The 20,348-nt window shown below is 42.5% G+C and overlaps 1 protein-coding gene across 1 annotated transcript; it reads right to left on the bottom strand.

The window, feature by feature from the left end:
- Positions 1-266: 266 nt before the first annotated feature.
- On the bottom strand, positions 267-17,474 carry SPP2 (secreted phosphoprotein 2). Its single transcript, XM_081051747.1, has 7 exons — positions 17,330-17,474; positions 17,106-17,230; positions 9,944-10,066; positions 8,758-8,865; positions 3,373-3,427; positions 2,568-2,618; positions 267-362 (listed from the first exon to the last, which is right to left on the bottom strand). The coding sequence occupies exons 1-7, from the start codon at positions 17,394-17,396 to the stop codon at positions 277-279; spliced, it is 615 nt and encodes a 204-aa protein (XP_080907873.1). The 5' UTR covers positions 17,397-17,474; the 3' UTR covers positions 267-276.
- Between the last annotated feature and the right edge of the window lie 2,874 nt (positions 17,475-20,348).

Here is a 20,348-nt window from a genome sequence, read left to right as displayed (position 1 = left end):
TGTTGTTTGTTGGTTCTTAAAGTGGAGAAACTTGATCACCCCAGTGGCAACAAATACAAAAGCCATGGGAGAAAGATTGAGGATGCAAGAATGAAGAGACAATCGAGGAGCAGTATGTGGCAGGAGAGAAGAGAAGGTGGAAAGACAGGATGGCAGCTGCAGGGCCTCGTGTGGACGTTTGAAGGTGGGGGAGCAGCGGTTTGAAGGCTTTCACTGCAAGCAGCACCTGTTTCTAAACACACACGTTTTTACCTGTGTCTTCTTACCTGAAGGCTGTTACTCAAAGCCAGTCGTTATCCTCGCTCTGTGCCATGGCACTGGGTACCGTCTCCTTCCAGGACCAAAAACCCTTGTCATGGTCTCTAAAGATAGAAAAGGAATGTGGAGGCTCTGTCATTCTCATCAAGATCTGAGACAACGTGGACTACACGACTATTAATTAATGAGGATGATTGTGATTCGTGTAACCAGAACCCACACTGTCACAAGAACCCTCGTGAACATAACTTCATCCTCCTTGTCAAACATCCCCTATGCTCTCCTGCGTGGAGTCATAGCCGAACCCACTCGGTTACCACATGTGACCTATCTCAGCCACTATTGCGAGCCCTCAAGGGCTGCGACTGTCGCATTTATCTCTCAGTCCTCTGTGGGTCTGCCCTGGGCTGTCACCCAGATTTGTTGAATTGAATTAAATTGTCAGGTTCAAAGCAGTCTTGGAGATAGCTGCACCTCCGTGCCAGTGATGCCCTCAAGGCTCAGAATGGTTTTAGAATCTGGCTCTGGCTTCACCTTGTGAGGCAAATAAAAAGGATTAGTCACCTGAATTTATACGGCATTTTCCCAATGTGATAGCCAACCTCCACGATGAGCTCCTACCCTAGTATTCACACTCTCAGGTTTTCCCTTCTCACATCTCAGAACCAGGCTTGGTCTGTGTGGTCAATAAAATATGCAGAAGTGATGGTATATCACTTCCAAACTTAGGTAATAAAAGAGCACACCTTCCATCTTGGATGCTCTGGTCTCTCTCTCTCTCTCTCTCTCTCTCTCTCTCTCTCTCTCTCTCTCTCTCTCTCTCTCTCATCATTTTCTCTGGGAGAAGCCAGCTGTCATGTTTTGAGGACATTCTGACAGCCCTGTGGAGAGGCCCGTATGGTGAGAGACTGAAGCACTCAGTCCAGCAGCCCATGAAGAACTGGGTCTGCCAACAACCATGTGAGTAACCTTGGAAGTGAATCCCTCGGCCCCAGGCAAGCCTTCAGATGACATTACAGCCCCAGCCAACATCTTGTCTGCAACCTTGTTAGAGACCCTGAGCCAGCTACACTGCTTCTGGGTTCCTGACCCTCAGAAACTGTGAGATAATGATCATTTGTGGCTGGAGGCTGCTAAGATTTGGGTAATTTGGCACAGCAATAGGTAACTAATGCACCTAAGTTGGTTATTAATCTTGCTATTTTCAAAATCAAATGCAATGGCAAATATTTTCCCCTACTACAGAGATTCAAATGAATGGGCCATAGATTCTGGAGGCAATTCCAAAAGAATTGTTCAAAAAAAATGTTTTCAGCAGTGGTCACACTGTTGGAATAACTGTGTATCCTTCCAAAGTGACAATTTGGAGGAGGTCTAAAACTTAAGCTTTTTTTGTTTGTTTGTTTGTTTGTTTGTTTTTTAAATCAAGCCTCAGATTGTACACCCAGCACTTCAAATAAATTGGAGTACGCCTAAGGAGGATCAGAACTCAATGAGATATTAACCTGTGTCATTCATTTTAATGGAGAACTCTGAACATAGGGTGAATTTCACAATTCTTCTGGAAAGCAGCATAGAAAACACAGAGCCTTTAGAGCCTGACCGATCTAAATCCAAGCCCCTTCTCTGCCACTCACCAGCTGGATCAAAGTCCTGCGTTGGCCGTAGCCTGGGACGAGTTACAGAAACTCACTAAGCCACAGTTTGCTCCTCCACACAATGGGGAGCGTCAGTGTAGGCTCACAGGACGGCCGTGATGGTGGAAGGAGAACATTGCGTCAGGCAATTAGTACAAAACAAGTATTTGGCGTACACAACTCACGCCATGAGTTACCACTCACTGGTAAAATTTTTTACCACTTCTGCTGAGCAGATGACACACCTGGTTTATAGAACTACCAAGAAGACTGAATGAGAAAAGTGATCTGTAAAACGGAGAAACTAAGTAACTGTTACTTTTACCTGCTTACCCACCAAGTGCAGTTGAAGGTGGAGGGCACAGAGGAGATCCAAAGGGTGGCCATTCAGATAACACCCCAAAGTGGGCCAGGAGAAGAGGGCAATGCCAATTTCCTAAGCCAGGTTCGATATTTCGACTTCTGGCAACTTCTAAGTGAGTTGTAATGCCTCAGGGTTACCTTTTCAGTGATTTGCAAAGCAGGGTTATGCAGTATGTACTATCTTTTCATTTTTCACTTAAAATATTTTGTATTTCAGGGGTTTATCTCCTATGAAATGGCTTCAACAGAGTCTGGCTTGATGAGAATAGGGTCTGTTGGTGTACTAAGGAAGAAAATAGGACCACTTACCAAGTGGCTGTTCATGAAATTGTTCACTTCTGGGTTTGTCAGGAATGAGACCTGTGATATAATAACAGTCATAAGGCAAAGTACCACTGTCCACTTCCGGAATGTTCTGTGATTTTATCATTGATGCCCCATATACGCCTCTTAAGCAAGGTAGCAGTGGGATATCACCAGAGTTTAACCACCGTCAGCACCAATGGGGAAAAGCCTCGGGAACGGAAAAATGGCTCCTAAGCCACAGAACACTAACCATTCCCACTTCAAATGAGAGGTAACACAAGACGAAAAGAAAGGAGAGCCCTCCCTCCCCCAACTAAGACTCATAAAGAGATGGCTAGCTCTAGGATTTGAGCAGCACCACATGGCTGGAGGATTGACAAATTCAGGCCCAGCCAATCAGATGATGTTTAGTTCTGATCCTCCCAATACATTATTGCATACCTGGGCCTTATAACTTGGGCCATGCATCCTAGAGGGAGCAAACAAGTTCAAGTTTAGAAACTCTCTTTAGGTGAAAACCAATATCTACCCTGCCTATTTGACAGAGATGTTGGGCCATCCAATGAAATCATATATGAAAAACTCTGTGTAAATATAAACGGATACCTAAATGAAAAATTGTATCACTATTGCCTGGTGTCAAGAAAGGAACAAGAATAAAAGAAAATGTTCTTTTCCTGTAATTACTGTAATTGTTCAAAGGTTATGTATAGATATCTCTAGTTTTAAATAACTCACTAACAGAAAGCTTCAATAAGAAGTTGTTTCAAGAAAAAAAGAATATTGAGAAGGATAGATCTCGACTTACCAAGTCGGTAATTGTTTCTCCATGTAGAAGATCCCAGTATATCCCCAAAAATCATCTACATAAATTTAGGCATCAATAAGTATCAGCACATGAAAAAGAGAAAAAGGAAAGACACTGTAAAATGCAAATATTGTCTGGTGGACCCTGATGTATCATATAATTCATTTTTATTGAAATAAGGCAGTATATTATATTAAATAACTTTTCATGGTATCAAGCATGTATGTCTAACAAAGCATGTAGTGAAAAGCAACTTACATGAAGCTTAAATTGACAAACTCGCTTTTCACTAGATTCAGAATCACTCCCAAATGCTGTGGACCCAAAAGATGGAAGCGTGTTATATGGACTCGCAAATAGACTGTGTTTAGGTCAAATTTGGAGTTTTCTCTCTGTGAAGTTCCCATATGTGTTCAGTTAGGTGAGAGATTACATAAAAAATACAAGTCTACACAAAAACTTACAACACATGAATGCCCATAGCATCATTACTTACAATACCCCTACAGGGGAAATAACCCAAGTGTCGGTCGATCAACTAATAAGTGGATAAATCAAATGCGGTATATCCATGCAACTGATTATTATTAAACAATATGAAAGAATGAAATACTGACACATGCTACAACAGGAACAGCCCTCCAAAGGATGATTCTGAATAAAGGAAGCCAACCACTAAAGAACACATAATATATGATTCCATTTGTCAAGAATAGGCAAATCTGTAGACACAAAAGCAGATTAGTGATTGCCAGGAGCTGAGAGGAATGGGGAGTAGAGAATGACTGCTAATGGACATGAGGTTTCTTTTGGAGGTGATGAAAATATTCTGGATTTAGAGAGTGGTGATGGTTGTACAACCTTATGACTGTACTAAGACCACTGAACTATATACATTAAAAGGGTAAATTATATGTGATATGAATTATATCTCAATAAAAGCATTATTTTTCTCTTTTAAATAGGGACACATGACTAAGCCAAGCCAATGAAAGTAATGTCAAGACGAATCTGCAGCTGGAACTAGAGAGAAATGCTCTCTTTTCGTCCTAAGTTTAGAGAACACGAATCTGGGGTAGCTCGTAGCTTTACTTTCTGTTATAAGAAGAAAGATCATCTGCAACAAACGCGTGTGTGGAGGTGGGAGTGTGGGAGAGGGAGAGGCGGGGGAGGAGGAGGGAGAGGGCAAAGGAGAGAGAGAAGGGGAAAATGACTGTGACACAGAGGGTGTTGAAGGTCCCTAAATCGAGTTGTCCATGAGGCCAACTCCCCCTTTTCTTTCTGGGAATGTGATCCAAGGAATTATCCCATTTTGGCTTAGGCTCCCTCTAGTTGAATGGCTGTCTCTTGAAATGGAAGACAGGAAATAAAAGAAATACCTGTCACCTCTCCTCCCCCGAGCTCAGAATTTCTGTTCAGTTATTCTTCCTCACTTTCTCCCTTATGAACTCCTTTGGGTCTCCTGGCTGAAAACCTAGCTAAACCTCATCCCATCCACTCCAAACCGGAAGGATTTGTCTAAAGTCAAGTTTCGTCACTGACCTTCAAGTGTTAGCATTGCATTCTTTTGGTGGCTACTGTGGTATCACGTGCTGGCTTATGCACCACATAGGAACTGTTTACCCTCTACAGACTCCTCCTTCAAAATGAAGAAGAAATCAAACTACCCATAATTCACATATCTATTCAGTTAAAGAGAGGAGACGACCAGCAAATTTAGAAATTTGTTTTCTCAAATTTCTTTACAGCTTTTATACTTTTTAAAATTATGCGGTGGAAAATCTAAATTTCTTATACTCAAGAGAGTTTCTCTCATGATACCCTTACCAGAGATTTTTCCATTTAATGTAAGTCCTTATTCATCATAATTTGAATTTTCAGTCTTATCTCCATCTTTCCTCTTTCTTTACATTACATTCTTACATCTTTCTTTACATTATTTTTTTTTTCCTGGAAATTCTTCTATAGTCTACATGCTTTTCAAGTGATCTTTATTTTTTCATAACGCTGGGATTTTTTCTTTTCATCTTTCCACCTTCTATTTTCTACTTCCAACAATTTGTTCTATGTCTAAATTCATCCTAGTTTATTGTGTTTCATGTTTGTAGTATCACCACTTATTTCACTGAAAATGGTTAACAGCTGTTTTCTAATTTTTTTTTCTGTTTCCTGTAAGTAATCTATTTCAGAGTTTCCAGGAATTACTTTAAGTGTCCATCTGTTTTCTTCTCTTTCTTTTGAATTGCAGAATTCTTTAATTTAAGGAATTCTTTTTTAAAAAATTTGCTCATAATGCTCTACAATCTCCTAAGCATTGAGAAAAAGCAACTAGGAGAGTTTATGTTAAAATCTGATTTGTTTCAGGGGCTAACTTAACTTAATGTCAGAATCTTCTTTAAAAATTTGGGATTGGAAGAACCGTGTGTGGTGTCCACTATGCAATTAGAAAGTTGCAACAGATTTGTGGGTTGCCCAAACAGAGTTAACGTCCCAAAACAGACATGAAAGAGAAATTTAGTGAAACATTTATTAAATTAATTCCAATTGTGTTAAAGGTCATAGAATGAACTAGAGTCCATTTCTCTCAACATTCACTCCTAACTCCCAGGCCCATTCTCTCTCACATGTCCTGCCAACCTCCTAGCACCCCATCTGCTCTTAGCTAGTTCACGTCTACTCTTTTCCATTCTGTCCAGGCCCTACTGATAGGCCTTCAATCGCCACATTACCATTAGGATCAACCAGCGATCATTGATGTGACCAATGAGGCTCTCGTGACCTGGCTGCCAGCCTCTCCAGCCCACCCCTACCCCTCTCTCTCCCTGTATCATGTTTATCCCAGTCATAATGGATTTCTGTCCATTTCAAGCCACCCGCTTCTCTCCCACTTCAGGGAACTCCCTCATGATGTCTCCTGTGCTTGGAGTTTCTTTTCCTCCACCCCTTCTACCCGTCCCCTCTGTCGTGACATCCTCCTACCCTCCACTTCTCCAGTTGAATGTCAGTTTCCCTGGGAAGCTCTCTCTTCTCTTACATGCTCCCACATGCTCGCCTGGTAACCCCCGCTTAAGGGACAGCACTCAGACTCATCTATAAACTCCACAGGACCAGAACTATGCATGTCTTCACTATCTCTAATTTTTCCCATATAAACCACAAAATCAATAGCAACAAAATGCTTGGTCCTGGACATTTCTGGGCTAGCTTGGCAGTGGGCGTGTGAGTGTGTTAGCTATGCAACATATCTGAATTTCTAGATATTTTAATGGAGTCTAGAAAAGGAGGCTCTTGGTATTTGCCCTAGCACCAAGAAAATGGGATCCTTGGGGAAATCACCCCCAGAAACTACCTGGGGTTGGATCCTCAAAAGTTGCCAGTGGGAACAAGATCAAGCAATAACTTACGCTTAACTTTGTAAACACAAACTTTGCGTGGAGAAGGCCCTAATAACCTGTGCAAATTTCTCCTTGCACCAATAACACCACCATCCCCTATGATAAGAGTGTCCGAGTCATTATTTTCATTACTTCCTAATTCTCAAATGGGCTTCCATGACACTAGGCTTTCCAGAGTGACCACTTCATAAGGTACGTAAATGTCTAGTCACCGTGATGCACACTTGAAACTGGCATAACATTGTAGGTCAACTGTAATTGAAAAATACGTTTAACATGGATGGATCTAGAGAACATTATGTTAAGTGAAATAAGTCAGAAAGAGAAAGACAAGTACCATATGATCTCACTTATATATGGAATCTAAAGAAAAGACTATGTGAATGAACTAATCAGAGACAGTTTTGGGGACGCAGAGAAAAAACCGAGAGTGGTTAGATGGGTGTGTGGGAGGGGGTTGGGGATAAGGGGAAAGGTGAAGGGATTTGGAAGCAGCTGGTAACCACAAGATGGCTTCAGGGTTGTTTATTTTTTGAAAATTAATTTGGGGAAGGTATTCTATAATGTTGTAAAGATTTTGTTGGGTATCCGATGGACATGCGTCCTATTTGGGAGACCACTTCAGGGATACTGTGGATACCTGATCATGGCATTGTACATCAGAAGCTAAACATTAATGAATGCCAACTATAATTTTATATATATAATGTGATGGTTCAGTGTGAGGTCGGAGGGATAGTGGATGAGGGGAGGGGGGTTCACAGTATGAGGGATATAAATGATGAACGTCTAAGTATTACCTTGTTTTGTACACCTGAAACTAATAAATAAATAAATTAATTTAAAAAAAAAGAAAAATACGTTTAAAATAAATAAATAAACAAACAAACAAATAAATAAATAAATAAAAACGTGGGCTTCCACACAAAACACTTAAAGTGTGGGTATGTTAATAATATGGGAATATTAACTTTTGTGTATAATTTTTGAAGCCGAAATTGTATATTCTTTTAATGCAATATTCACTACAGACTTAAATCTTGAAAAACAGTAAAAATAAGAGTAGAGAAAGATATCATTGGAGAAATATAGCTGTATAATGGGGAAAACGTTGTTCAAATACCTGTCAAGAATATTATCCCATTATGAATAAACAAATACTGTAACAGTTAGGTTTTCATTCTTCAAGTCAAGAGGCTTCCTCCTTCTGTCATATTCCTGACCATTTCTTCCTCAACAAGTACTTCCTGGGCACCTGGCCTGAATCAAACATCATCCTAGATTGACAAAAGGAGACATTCCTGCCCTCATGAGCCATGTGTTCTGCTTTGGAAAGCAGTCCACAAACAGGGTCATTCAGGACCACAGACAAATGCAATGTCATTTGCAGGCAGAAATGGATACATTATTCATTGTACAGTAGTGTTGCAACTCAATTTCAATGCAACTGAGGGTAAAAGGACATGTCATGGGGCATCTGTTAGGCACCAGACATGAGGCCCCATCCTTCGTGTGTACCGACTCTCTTGGTTCTCTCAACAACCTGTCAGGTAGTCTTTATTCCTGGCGTTTAACAGATGAAGAAACTACAGATGATAACGGTTAGGTATTCTGTGCTAGATGGTGGAGCTGGTCAATAGTTTTGAACATGGGTCCAACAAAAATGTCCCTCTCTGTTCCCCTAAACCTCAGTGCTACTGAGCTGCATACTTAGATCTAAAACTTTAAAAATGTGCTAATTGTTACTTGAAGCTGTTTCCCAAATCAGGGCCGGGGAAGGGATAGAGAAAAAGAGAGAGAAGAAACAGGGTAGAGGTAGTAAGGGATATGGAACATGAGATTGTAGGTATAAAAGGGAAGATCCAAAATGAGGAAGCAGAGCTATGCTTCCTCACAGCTGGGTGATATTCCAGCTACTCTGTCACACCAGTGTGCTTGTCACAGACCCTAAGAAGTGCCGTCCCGGAGAACACGAAGCCCCTGGTCATACCTCTTCGCTGCTGCTGGACTCGGAGCTGGTGGACCAGCGGCAGTGAACCCATGCGTCCTGCACCTGCTCGGCAGACACCTGGACGGTGCTTCTGCAAACGGCTGTCGGCTGGAAAACGCAAAACAATGGGTTTGTATCTCCCGCAGCTCATAGAAGGGTTAGAACCTGTCTAACAAATCAGGCAATATGGTAGGATTTGGCAAAATGATGCAAACAGAAAGGCAAGATTCATAGAGAGAGGCATTTCGTTTTTCCAAAATGAAAATTTCTCAAGACCTAAGCAGAAACAAATGAAATATTTAAATATCTCCTGGGCATTCGATCCATGACAAGTCCCCGGGAAAAAGCACATATTTCCTTCACGAGCCCTGAGTGAGCTGCCCTGAATCCTTTCCCATTCGAACAAAAAGAAACAGGAAATACCTAAAGGTCTCTGCTTTCCTCTCCTTTGGCCTCAGATTTCATTAGAAACAGAGGCTGTCACCCTCAAGTTTGGGTCCTCTGTAAAACAGAGTCACGGCGAAAAGGCTCATGAAACAAATAACAAAACAAAGACTTCTTTTTCAGAACTTACATCATTGTGAAGCAACCCTGACATAATCAAGTTGATAGTGTAAAAAACCCTCGAGAACTCGTACATCTGAACCTGAACAACTTGGAAAGTGAACATTGAGGGGAGGGTGTTGCCCAGGGGACTAGACCAGTGTTGGACCGTGTTCTGGTCACTGGGGATACAAAACTAAACACACCGTGGTCCTGACCCCGACAGAGCCCAAGCTAGTGAGGGACACAGATACTATGCAACAGCCAACCACAAAACAACACGACTCTCACAGTTGGTGTTCTACATTGATTTCAAGTAGAATTCAGAACGTCTCTGGGATTTTCCTTTGGTGTTGGCCTCTTTGCATTCACTTTGCCTGGAACCATCATTATTCCCATTTTAAAGAGCAGGAACTTGGGTAACAGGGGTTAAATAATTTGCCAGGGTCATTCAGGACCACGGACGCCAGAGCTCAAATCCGCAACCACTGGGCAACACTGCCCCCACCCACAGGTGGACACAGTTAGTGCCTCCCAGGGTGGTCAGTGGCCAAGCTCTCAGTGTGACTTTGAAATAGCTTCAGGTCATGGGAGAAGAGAGGCACTTCCTCACGTTAGTTCTGGCCTTTCCCACCACACTTACCACATAGTAGCCCCTTTGGAAGTCACAGGTAGCAGGATCTTCCCCAGAATCCCTCCTGCAGGTCGTCTCCCGAATGCTGAATTGTATATCCATGCTCACGCTCTCCTCTTCCAGGATATTGACCTTGACAAATACAAAGCATCAGTTTGTCATTGATGTGTTTCTGAAGCTCACAATGCTAGAAATGTTTCTCCCTACACAACGACAAAATGTTCAGAACCATCCACTGTTAAAGCCATCAATCGTCTCAGCCACCACCTAGTTCTATGCCCTCATTTTGAAGACCAGAGCAAATTTTACCAAAGGCATGCACTACTTTAGGGAGAAAATGGAACCAGAACTTCACTGTCCTACCTCCAAGGGAAGTGCTGCGTCTAATAGCTTACATTTACAATTGAGCCTCATTACTCACAGGTTCCATACTTGCTAATTTGCCTACTCACTGAAATTTATTTGTAACCCCAAATTTCACTAGTTGGGGTCCTTCTGCAGTCATTCACGACTGTGCACAGAGTGGCAAAAACCTTGAGTCACCCAATGCAAAGGTTCCCAACTGAGATCAAACCAGGTGACACTCAGCCTTCTTGTTTCAGCTCCCATCCTGGGGTCCAGTGTCCTTTTCATGGTCTCTTTTGTGCAACATTTTTCGCTTTTTGTGCTGTGGTTTTCTGTTTAACGTGGCCCCGGAGTGTCATGCTAAAGGGCTGTCTAGTGTCCCTGAGTGCCGGTCGGCTGTGATGTGCCTCGTGGAGTAAATATGTGTGTTAGATGAGCCTTGCTCAGGCGTGAGTTACAGCACTGCAGGCTGTGAGTGCAACATTAAGGAATCAACGTATTGTCAAATAAGGTGTCTTTCAACAGAAACACACATAAACAAGGTCGTGTATTGATCAGTTGACAAAAATATTGTGACCAGAGACTTATAGGAACCGCACTCTGTATTTCCCCCAGGAGCAGTGGTTCAATATTCACGAATTCAGTGTTTGCAGTGACTTTATAGAACAAGACTGCCGCGAATAATGAGAATCAACTCTATATACTTTGAAGTATCATTTTCCTAAAAGAATGCTCCAGAATTTCTTAACTCCTGACATAGTAAGAAATTCAATGACAAGTACATCTCTGCTGTACAGTGTTACCCAGCTTCTCTTCCTGCTTGATCAGTTCTGATTCATGAATGAGTTGACTCTATTTTCTAGTCCTTTCCACCAAGAATGGGATGTTTAGGGAAACTTCCAAAATTCCTGATGAATCTATGAAGTTCTGATGACATGGAAGTCACGTGACTCGCTGAGTGCCTAATGTGTGTCCAGCACCAAAAGCAGAGTAGGGAAGACTCCATGCAGCTTAGAGTCCAGTGGGGGCGCCACACAGCTAACACAGGAAGGAAAACTAAACAACATTATTCCGGATGGTTATGGTGCTATGAAGAAAAGCAATATGATAATGGGTATGGCAGGGAGGGAGTGGCTATGTTAGAGACAGGGCCAGAGAAATCCTACTGAGAAAGGGCTATTTCAGCTGAGACGAAAAGGATAGGAAGGAGCTCATCATGAAAGGAAAAGCAGAGCCCATGTCCTGGGTCAGAGCAAATATGGCTGCAGTGGCTGGAGCAAGAGGAGAACCATACGCGATGTTGGAGAGATGGGGTGTGTCACATGACTTATGGTCTTGTAGCCCACGGGGAGGTGTGTAGAGCTCATTCTCACTGCAAAGAGAAGTTAGCAGAGGGTTTAAGAGATAAGATCTGAATCACCATGGCTGCTGCCAGCACACATGGGGGCAGGAACAAAATGGCAGCAGGGAGACCAGGTAGGAGCTCACCATGGTCCAGTACCCAACAACAGCCTCAGGCTACAAAAATCTCTTCCCTCTAGTTCCTTAGCCCACCTTGTGGCAAATTTGAGTCAGCAACACATTCAACCTCGTACCCAGTGAGGAGAGAAGTGGTGACAACTCTGTCTGGGAAAGCACAGACCACGTATGGGTGCCAATAATGGGCACAGGTAAAAAAATGTTATTTTGGAAGTGGCCAACTCCAAGTTCAAAATGGGGGTCTTCATGTCTCCTTCTAACTCAAGACGAGGAGTGAGGACACAGGACAAGTAGAGTTTTCTAACAAGTAGAGCTAAAAACAATCTCGCCATTATTTACTACTGCATTTATTTATAATTTTAGAATATTGACAATTAAATCTGAATCTCATTTAAAAATAAAAACTTCTTCCATCAGTAAGAGTGCATTGTTCAGCTCTCCACCCTCCATCATGCTTCAGAAATTTCCCTTAAAGAAGTTTGATGAAAGCAAACGAGCAACACAAAAACTTACTTTAAAAAAATGAAACTAGGCTTTGGAGTACAGATAATTTTATCGAAATGTGAGATGATTTTGCAAGTTTGTTTGCATCTTTAAGCACTTTCAAACACTCTTTCTAGCATAGAGAGAAAAGTCTAAGAGTTTTGCTTTTTCGTTTGGACACACGTCCAGCCAGTAAATCTCCGCTCTGTTGTTTGAAAAAAATAGGACAACCTAAATGCTCAACGAAAAGGAATCAACTGGAGAAAATTCAAAACCCAGTCTTGCTGTTAAAACAAGTTGCAGTACTTTATAGTATGGTCCTGTTTTCCTTAAAATATATCTTTTATACCCATGTATGAAGAGAAAAAGAGCCCCCAAAATATTCTCCCACGGGATTTTCATAGTGAGTATCTCAGAGGAATGGATGATGGATATCACTTTTAGTTTTCACTTTCTTGTTGTACTTTCTGTCTTTTTATAATGAGCATATTTTGGTTTTTTTATTTCAAGAAGAAATAAAAATATACATCAATAAAAGATCCATAACAATTCTTTTTGGGGATGGTAATTTTATGTGTCTGTCACCTTGGCTGGGCCACAGTGCCCACACATTTAGTCAAACATTATTCTGGATGTTTCTGTGAAGCTGTATTTCTGGATGAGATTAATATTTAAATGGGTGAATTTTGAGTTAAAGCAGGTTTCCCTCCAAAATTTGGGTGGGCCTCATCTAATCAGTTGAAAGCTTCAATAGAACAAAAGGTAACCTCCCTCAAACAAGAAGAAATTCTGCCAGGAGATGAGCTTTGGGACTTAGAATGCAATTCTTCCCTGGGCCTCCAGGCTTTTGGCCTGCCAAATCTCTCTCTCTCTCTCTCTCTCTCTGTTGTTTGAAAAATGTACATACATATATATATATATATATATATATATATATATATATATACTTTTAAAAGTATATATATGTGTGTATATATATACATATATACATATGTATATACATATATATATATACACACACACACACACACACACACACACACACACACACATATCTGCTGTATCCAAAAAATGTATACAAGTGGACACTTTGGTCAACGTTGCTCAGTTAGTAGTTTGCCATAATCAGAAGTGTCTGGACGCTGATGGTAACCACTTTGAGCACCTCTTGTAATTGCAGAAGTCAAACGTGACTTGTATTCACCTTTAGTTGTTGGTATATATTGAGTATTATAATGGTTTTTTTACTTTCTTAAAATGTGTGTACATTTTACATATATATTATATATATATATAATATATATATATATATATATATATATTCATAGAATATGCATTCTATTGGTTCTGTTTCTCTGGTGAAGCCATTTAGGTTTTGCAAACTAATCCCTTATTGTTGGGTAAAAAGTAAAGATCAGATTAGCTACAGCTGGCTAAGAATAATTTAGAAAGCCAAAAAGCAAGAACTTCAAAGAACATGAAAGGTAGAAATGGAGAGAAGTGGGCACAGACACAGAGAACCCCAAAGCCTCTGTGGCTCTGCCTGCAATGTCCCGGATTCCATCCACGCCCCCCTCCCTGCTCCCCCCCCCCCCCAGGCTCAGCTGCCATTCATCACCTCCTGCTCCCTGCACTCACTGTCTCGGCTTCCTGTCACACCCACTCCATACAGCAGCTAGAGGGATCACAAACACAAAGATCGTCAAATGCTTTCCCTGTTTAAAGCTCTCCCCACCCCACAGGGCTACCCATTGTCCCAACACAGACCCACCTCTCTAACCTCACCCCCCTCCACTAGGCTCTCAGGGTCCTTCAATGGCCTCCCGCTGGCCTTCCCATGGCTGGTAATTCTTGTCACTGCGTTTTAGTTCAAATAGACTTCTACCTCATCTGAGAGCTGCCCCAGCCGCAGCCCAGACCCATCCATCCATCAACCTGTTTTGTTTTCTCCACAGGACCCTCTAGTTTCAGAAAGTAACTTAATTTATTTATGTGATTGCATACCCCCTTCACCCTGCCTCCCCTTCTCCCCTCGCCTCCTCTCCCTTCTCTCTTCCTCTCTCTCCCCGGCAGGATCTGTGCTCTATGAAAGCACAGCCTGGTCCATCCTCTTCTCTGCCTGTCCCCAGCACAAGGCCTGTGTCCTTTCCTTTCTCCACTTCTGTCCCCTGAGAAAACAGAGTGAACCTAATGTCAACATTGGAGCAAGGAAACCCTTGTCGTTGAAGTCATTGCCTCATTCCTTCTCATCCTTTTTTACACTTGGAGCTTAAGAGGTAAGTAAATTAAAGTCAACTGCAAGAGTATTTGATCCAGGTCCATTGGTAAAACCCAGTGGTTCTTAACCCTGACAGTACAGTGGAATGACCAGCAGAACATTTAAGAATATAAGCCCCACCCCAGAGACTGAGATTTAATGAGTCACCATCCCTCTTCACATCAGGAATATTTCAAGCTCCCAGATGATTCCAGGGTGCAGTGGGGTGGAGAGCCACTGCATTTATTAAACAAATTCAGGAATAAAGTAAAAGGCCTGACCCCTCACCTAAGTCCACTGAACTCTACCTTGAAACTCCTACACATATATAAACATGACTAAACTACCTGTTTCCTTTGGACATAGTCCTGGAAGTGAAACTATGAGATCCAACATTATAAATATTTGTTATTTTTAATGTTTAACGTGCTTACAAATATGCTCAACATATATTTCCAAATTGTTTCCCAAATATAATTTTACCAAGTTCCTCCTGCAGTGTTTGTGATTTCTTTTTCACCTTGTTATTTTTCCATTTCACCATGCTCTTTTAATTCTGATTTGTTTGGCTATCAAGGAGGTTGAATATTTTCCCACATGTTCCATGATCATTTGTGTTTCTTCTTTTGAGAACTGTTTGTGCCCTCGGTGCCAGTGATCTCGTCCTTCATCTCTCTCCTGAGGACTTTGCTGCCTCTGAGTTATCTCTCACTTCTCCTAGGATGGAGGGAATATACCAATATTTGGAGCCATTTTTAGTGCGTTTATAAAAGGTGTGACTACTATGTACAGTAAAGCAAAACGTGAACCACTCCTGAGAGGAAAGAAACATCACCAGGAGAGATCAAAGGAGGAGATTTTTTTCCTTCTGATGGGAGAAGAAATGAAGTTTCTATGGAAGGGGCAGGGTGGATGTAACCCATAATCAGAAAAGGCTGGGGAGAGGAAAGAAAAGTCAGGTTCCAGATAGAAGAGCAGCATTTATTAGGTGGAGAGGCATCTCTTACTTATGAACCTGTGAAAGATCACACACATGCATACAGAAGTGTGTCTATTTGCAGGCTCGTGTGTGTGTGCACTCAGGTCTACAAAACCAAGATGGCGCACGTGCTGGAATATGCACTGGGTAGCTGTGCCTCACCGGGCTCATCTCGTTGGGACAAATTTCCATGGTGTCAGTAACTGGCTCTCTCAGGACCTGTCCTCACATTCTTATTCATTTAATTAACTACTCACTTTCTTCCGCAGTGAACACTAGCTAAATGACCAGTAAATTTAAATTTTGCACACTTTGCAAGGACATTGATTTCCCCACACCACAAATGGATTTCATGAAATGCAAAAGACGGAAGCCCCTACAGTGGTGTGCAAGGAACAAGGTTCTTTATTCTGGCTCAGTACTCTTCCAGAAAGAAGCCACCCTTCAGCTTAGCAGCTGACTGCACACATCTCGCTTGCCTCTCACCACAATGCCCAGGCCAAGTGACTCCACTCTGGCCACGACAGCCTGGTTCTGGACTGGGGACCTAACTAAAGCATAGCCCATTGCCTTCACAACCTACAGCCCAATTAGAAAAGACACCTGGGACAATTCAATTAATTTCCTAGGCCTCTGGAAATTGGACACTGGGTCATTTTCTAAAGAAAAGGGCCAAGACGAATGTGTTATATTTGGAGACAAGGGGCTAAGAAACCATGAGCCCTGTGCTCTTCAGTTACAGAGGGGACAAGCTAAGTGCTAGCTAAGAGGGTACCCAGCCGGGATGGGAGACGTGAGTTGGGAGAGAGAGAGAGAGAGAGCAGTGGTGGCCATCTGGCCTCTGGGAGGGACTACTGGCCATGCTGCCACTCCGGTCCCACGTGGCCTGGCTGCACAAAATTCTCATTTGTAGCACCAGTAACTTTCCAGAACATCCCACTTCCTCTTAACCTAACCTCACTGTGTGTGTGTGGGGGGGGGGTATTTCTGCCCCACATTGCACAGGAATCCCAATATGCAGTGAAAACACCTCGGGACCAGGATGGGGAGGTGACTTGCTGTCTACATTTCTCATTTCCTTTGAAAGATGTTTCAGTATCTCTTTCTTTGTCTATCACAGATTTAGTGGTTGGAAGCACAAGAAAATTCATCTTTCTCCATTTCCCAAAGTTAACAGGAAACAGGCTATTACTAAACCGACCAAGGAAGGTGGATTTCTTTAGCTCAAAAGCCAGGATTTTATTTCCTATAAATATTAGAAGCAGAATTGCTGAACTTGAAAAAGCCTCATTTCTAATAAACGGGTAGTTCTTAATAAGGCCTCTCAAGAGGAACCCCGGGGACTTCAGCTACAGAAGCAGGACGCGTGGAGGGTAACATCTGGAAACAGGAAATGGGGCCAGAGGGAGGGATACAGCAGAAGAATCAGGCCTCCAAATGAGCTTTGCGAGCCTCATGACGAGAATTGTAATTAAATCCTTTCTCTGCCCAAAAGCCGTAGGAAAGAGACGACTAGTTAGTATCGTTTTCCACTGAAAAAATAAAAAAGTGCACCCAATCAACTGGCAAAAGAGAAAAGAACAGGAAGCAGTTTAAAGAGGAGTGGAGAAGAGGGTATGCGTACTTACTCTTTTTATGGAGCTTCTGAACGCCCGGAATAGATATGGGCTCAAGGACTGAGCATTCACTTTTGCCACAGAGGCACTGAGAGCTTCCTTCAGGGCAGACTGGTTATAACTATACACCGGGAAACCTGGACATGCAAGCACACGGGGACACAGTGACACCAGGCACACGAGCCAGGACAGCTCCACAGGTTTAGTGCAAGGGGCCCTGTCGTTGAGTTCCTTACCTGTACACGTCCAGTGGTTCAACCCAAGAGCACACATTAGCAATATCTTCAGCACCATCTTCTCCATCCTGGGGAGAATATGTTTAATTCAGAGCCCGGGGAGGTAGTCTGTATGCGTGTGGTGGTGAGAAGTCCTCTTGAGAGCAGCTCTTTAACCGAGGTGACCTGGTTTGCTCTCTCTGGCTGGAGCAGCCGTTAGTAACCAGAAACAATTGATCCTGGGTGAAGATTTACTGCCGCCTTTCCCTATGGAAAGGTGCCAGTTTGAGGCCACTTTTGAAGTTTCGACCTCAGCGTGGGACTTTAGCCCACAACCGAGACATCCAGAGGCTCGGGGACTGCTGGGCGCAGTTTGTTTTTCGCGATTTTAATTTCATCCACATGTACAGTTTATTTCTCTTTAATTTCATTTTAGATGGAGGGAACACTTCTTATTTTCAACAAAACAGTTCATTTTAAATTGTTGTCTGTTTAGTTCCCTCTCATGTTCCTAAAGACCTTGCAATTGACTGTTTCTGACAAGTGTGTGATTATTTCCATATCTTTCTGGAAATTATAACTGTAAAGGGGATAGTTTAATCTATGGGACTTAAACGTGACAAACAAGGCCGTGTGTAATAAAAGGCTGTCACACCTTCCCGTCCCCAACCTTCTCTGCGGAGGGCATTTTTTCACTTCCCCCGGATAATAAGGTGATGTCTCATGCAAGACAAATCCCAAGGTTGTCATTAAAAAGCAGGGACACTTCAGAGTAAATATAGTTGGTGTTCCGTGCAGGTCATTGTGTTCTCATTCTTGGAGTTCACGCATAAGAAACTGTATTGGGCTGTGGTGTGGAAAGACCTGGACTTTCTTGGCTCCACACTTGTCAGGAATGTATCCTTGGTCATGGTACCCAACACCCATTAACCTCAACATTCTCCTCTGTAAAATGGGAATAAATGGTTAGATGTAAGGTGCATTATTAGTCAGGGTTTTCCAGAGAGACAGAACCAACAGGATGTTTATATAGAGAGGGTGCCAAAACAATATATCCCCATTTTAAGAAAGGAAAAAACTGTATTAAAATTGTAGTACTCAATATCTACCGATAACAAAAGATGAATACAAATCAGGTTTGATTTCTGCAATTACAAGAGGTGCTCAAAGTGGTTCCCATCAGCGTAATTTTAATACAGCCTTTTCCTTTCTTAAAACGTGTATACATTTTTTTTTGGCACTCTGTGTGTTTGTGTGTGTGTGTGTGTGTGTGTGTGTGTGTGTGTATCATGTTTATATATAACATAGAGATTATGCTTATATGTTTATATGTTTATAGATGTTATAAATATAAGTGTTTAAATATAAATATGTATTAACATATATATGTATGATATAGAGAGAGATTTATTCTAAGGAAGTGGTTCACACAATGGCAGAGTTTGGCAAGTCCAGCATCTGCAGAGTGGCCCCTCAGGCTGGAGACCCAGAGAAGAGTTGCCATTTGAGTCCAAAGGCGGCCTGTGGGCCGAATCCCTTCCTGCTCAGGGGAGGTCTGTCTTGGTCTATTAAGGCCTTCAACTGATTGGATGAAGCCCACGCACAGCTCATTAAGTAATCTGATTTAGTCATAGTCTATTGACTTAAATGTTAATCTCATCTAAAAAATATCTTCAGAGAAACATCCAGAATAATGTTTGACCAAATATCTGGGCACCATGGCCAGTTGACACATAAAACTAACCATCACATAAAGATTAAATCACAACCCCTTGAAAGAGTACTTGGCAGATTAATCGCTCCATAAATGGTAACTGCCAATAAGAATTGAATTCAATGCATACTTTTTAGTATCTGCTAGGTATAAGGCAACAGGTCCAGGGGATACCTAAATGAGGTAATCTTCCAGTTCCCCCTGCTTAAACAAGGCAAAGAGAAGCGCCAACCAGGAAAGCAGAAATTGCTATAAGAACTCTTGGAGATGATGGGGACATGGGCAGTTCACTCCCTCCTCCTGACCTTGGTTCCCAGGTGGTCGTGCGTCTCTTTGAACTGGGCCCTAATGGATGCCAAAGTGTCCAACAGGAGAGCAGCTGGCTCAGGCCAGGAAGAAAGAGCAGAAAGGAAACCAGTGGGGCGGGACTCAGCCATTTACCAAAAGACGTGGTGTGGGGCAGCGATGTTTGCCAGGGGCTGGCCAGCCATTGCTACCCAGAAAAAGGAGGAGGAGGCGTTCTGGGCAGATTTAACATGACAGGTGTGCCTTACAGAGAGGGCCATGACGCACGTTTTAAATTACTGCTACGACCTAAGTCGAGTTTATTAATTAAAATACTGCCTCTGTTTTGCCTGCCCTCTGCACAAAGGTTTAAAATCCCGCTTCTGACTTCACATACTATCCAGATCATGAAAATTTACCGCTCTGACCCAAAAGGTGTTCTTTCTATAAGTCTTGCTCATCAGTACATGGACACATAGATATATTAAAGTCCCTGGATAATCTCAGCATCTACATGCCCATTTGCCCTGTGCAACATCTCTGGACCCAGAAGCCTCTGGCTTCTTCTCAGGCCACCTTCCTTCACTCACTAGGTTCCAGCCGTACGGGTGTCCTGACAGTTGCTTGGGGACACCAAATGACTTCCATCCATTGGCCTTCGCACACTCTATTCCTTCCAACAGCAATAACGACATCGCTCTTGCCTTCCCCAAGTCTGCTGCTTCCCATTGTTTGGGTCTCAGCTTAAATAGCAGCTCCTCGGAGCGCTTCCTTGACCACCTGCCTGAATTTTATCGCCCTCTCCCCCTCCACATCAGCTCTCTGCTCTTCCTCCCTAGCCCTTATCCCAACGCGCTGTGATCTTGGTTTTTTGCTGGATACTATTTTTCCCTTCTAGTAGACTATAAGCTCCATGAGGCAGAGACCATGCCTGTCTTGTTTATGCAATACTGCAACACCCAGATAGGAACACAATCAAATACTTTTTGAATGAATGAGGGAATGCATGAGTGAGGACATTTGGTCTCTCTGAACCTTAAT

This window comes from Rhinolophus hipposideros, assembly GCF_964194185.1.
Source record: "Rhinolophus hipposideros genome assembly, chromosome: 6".
NCBI lineage: Eukaryota > Metazoa > Chordata > Mammalia > Chiroptera > Rhinolophidae > Rhinolophus > Rhinolophus hipposideros.
Note: the sequence above shows the minus strand (reverse complement) of the source record. Positions and strands in the feature narration are given on the sequence as shown.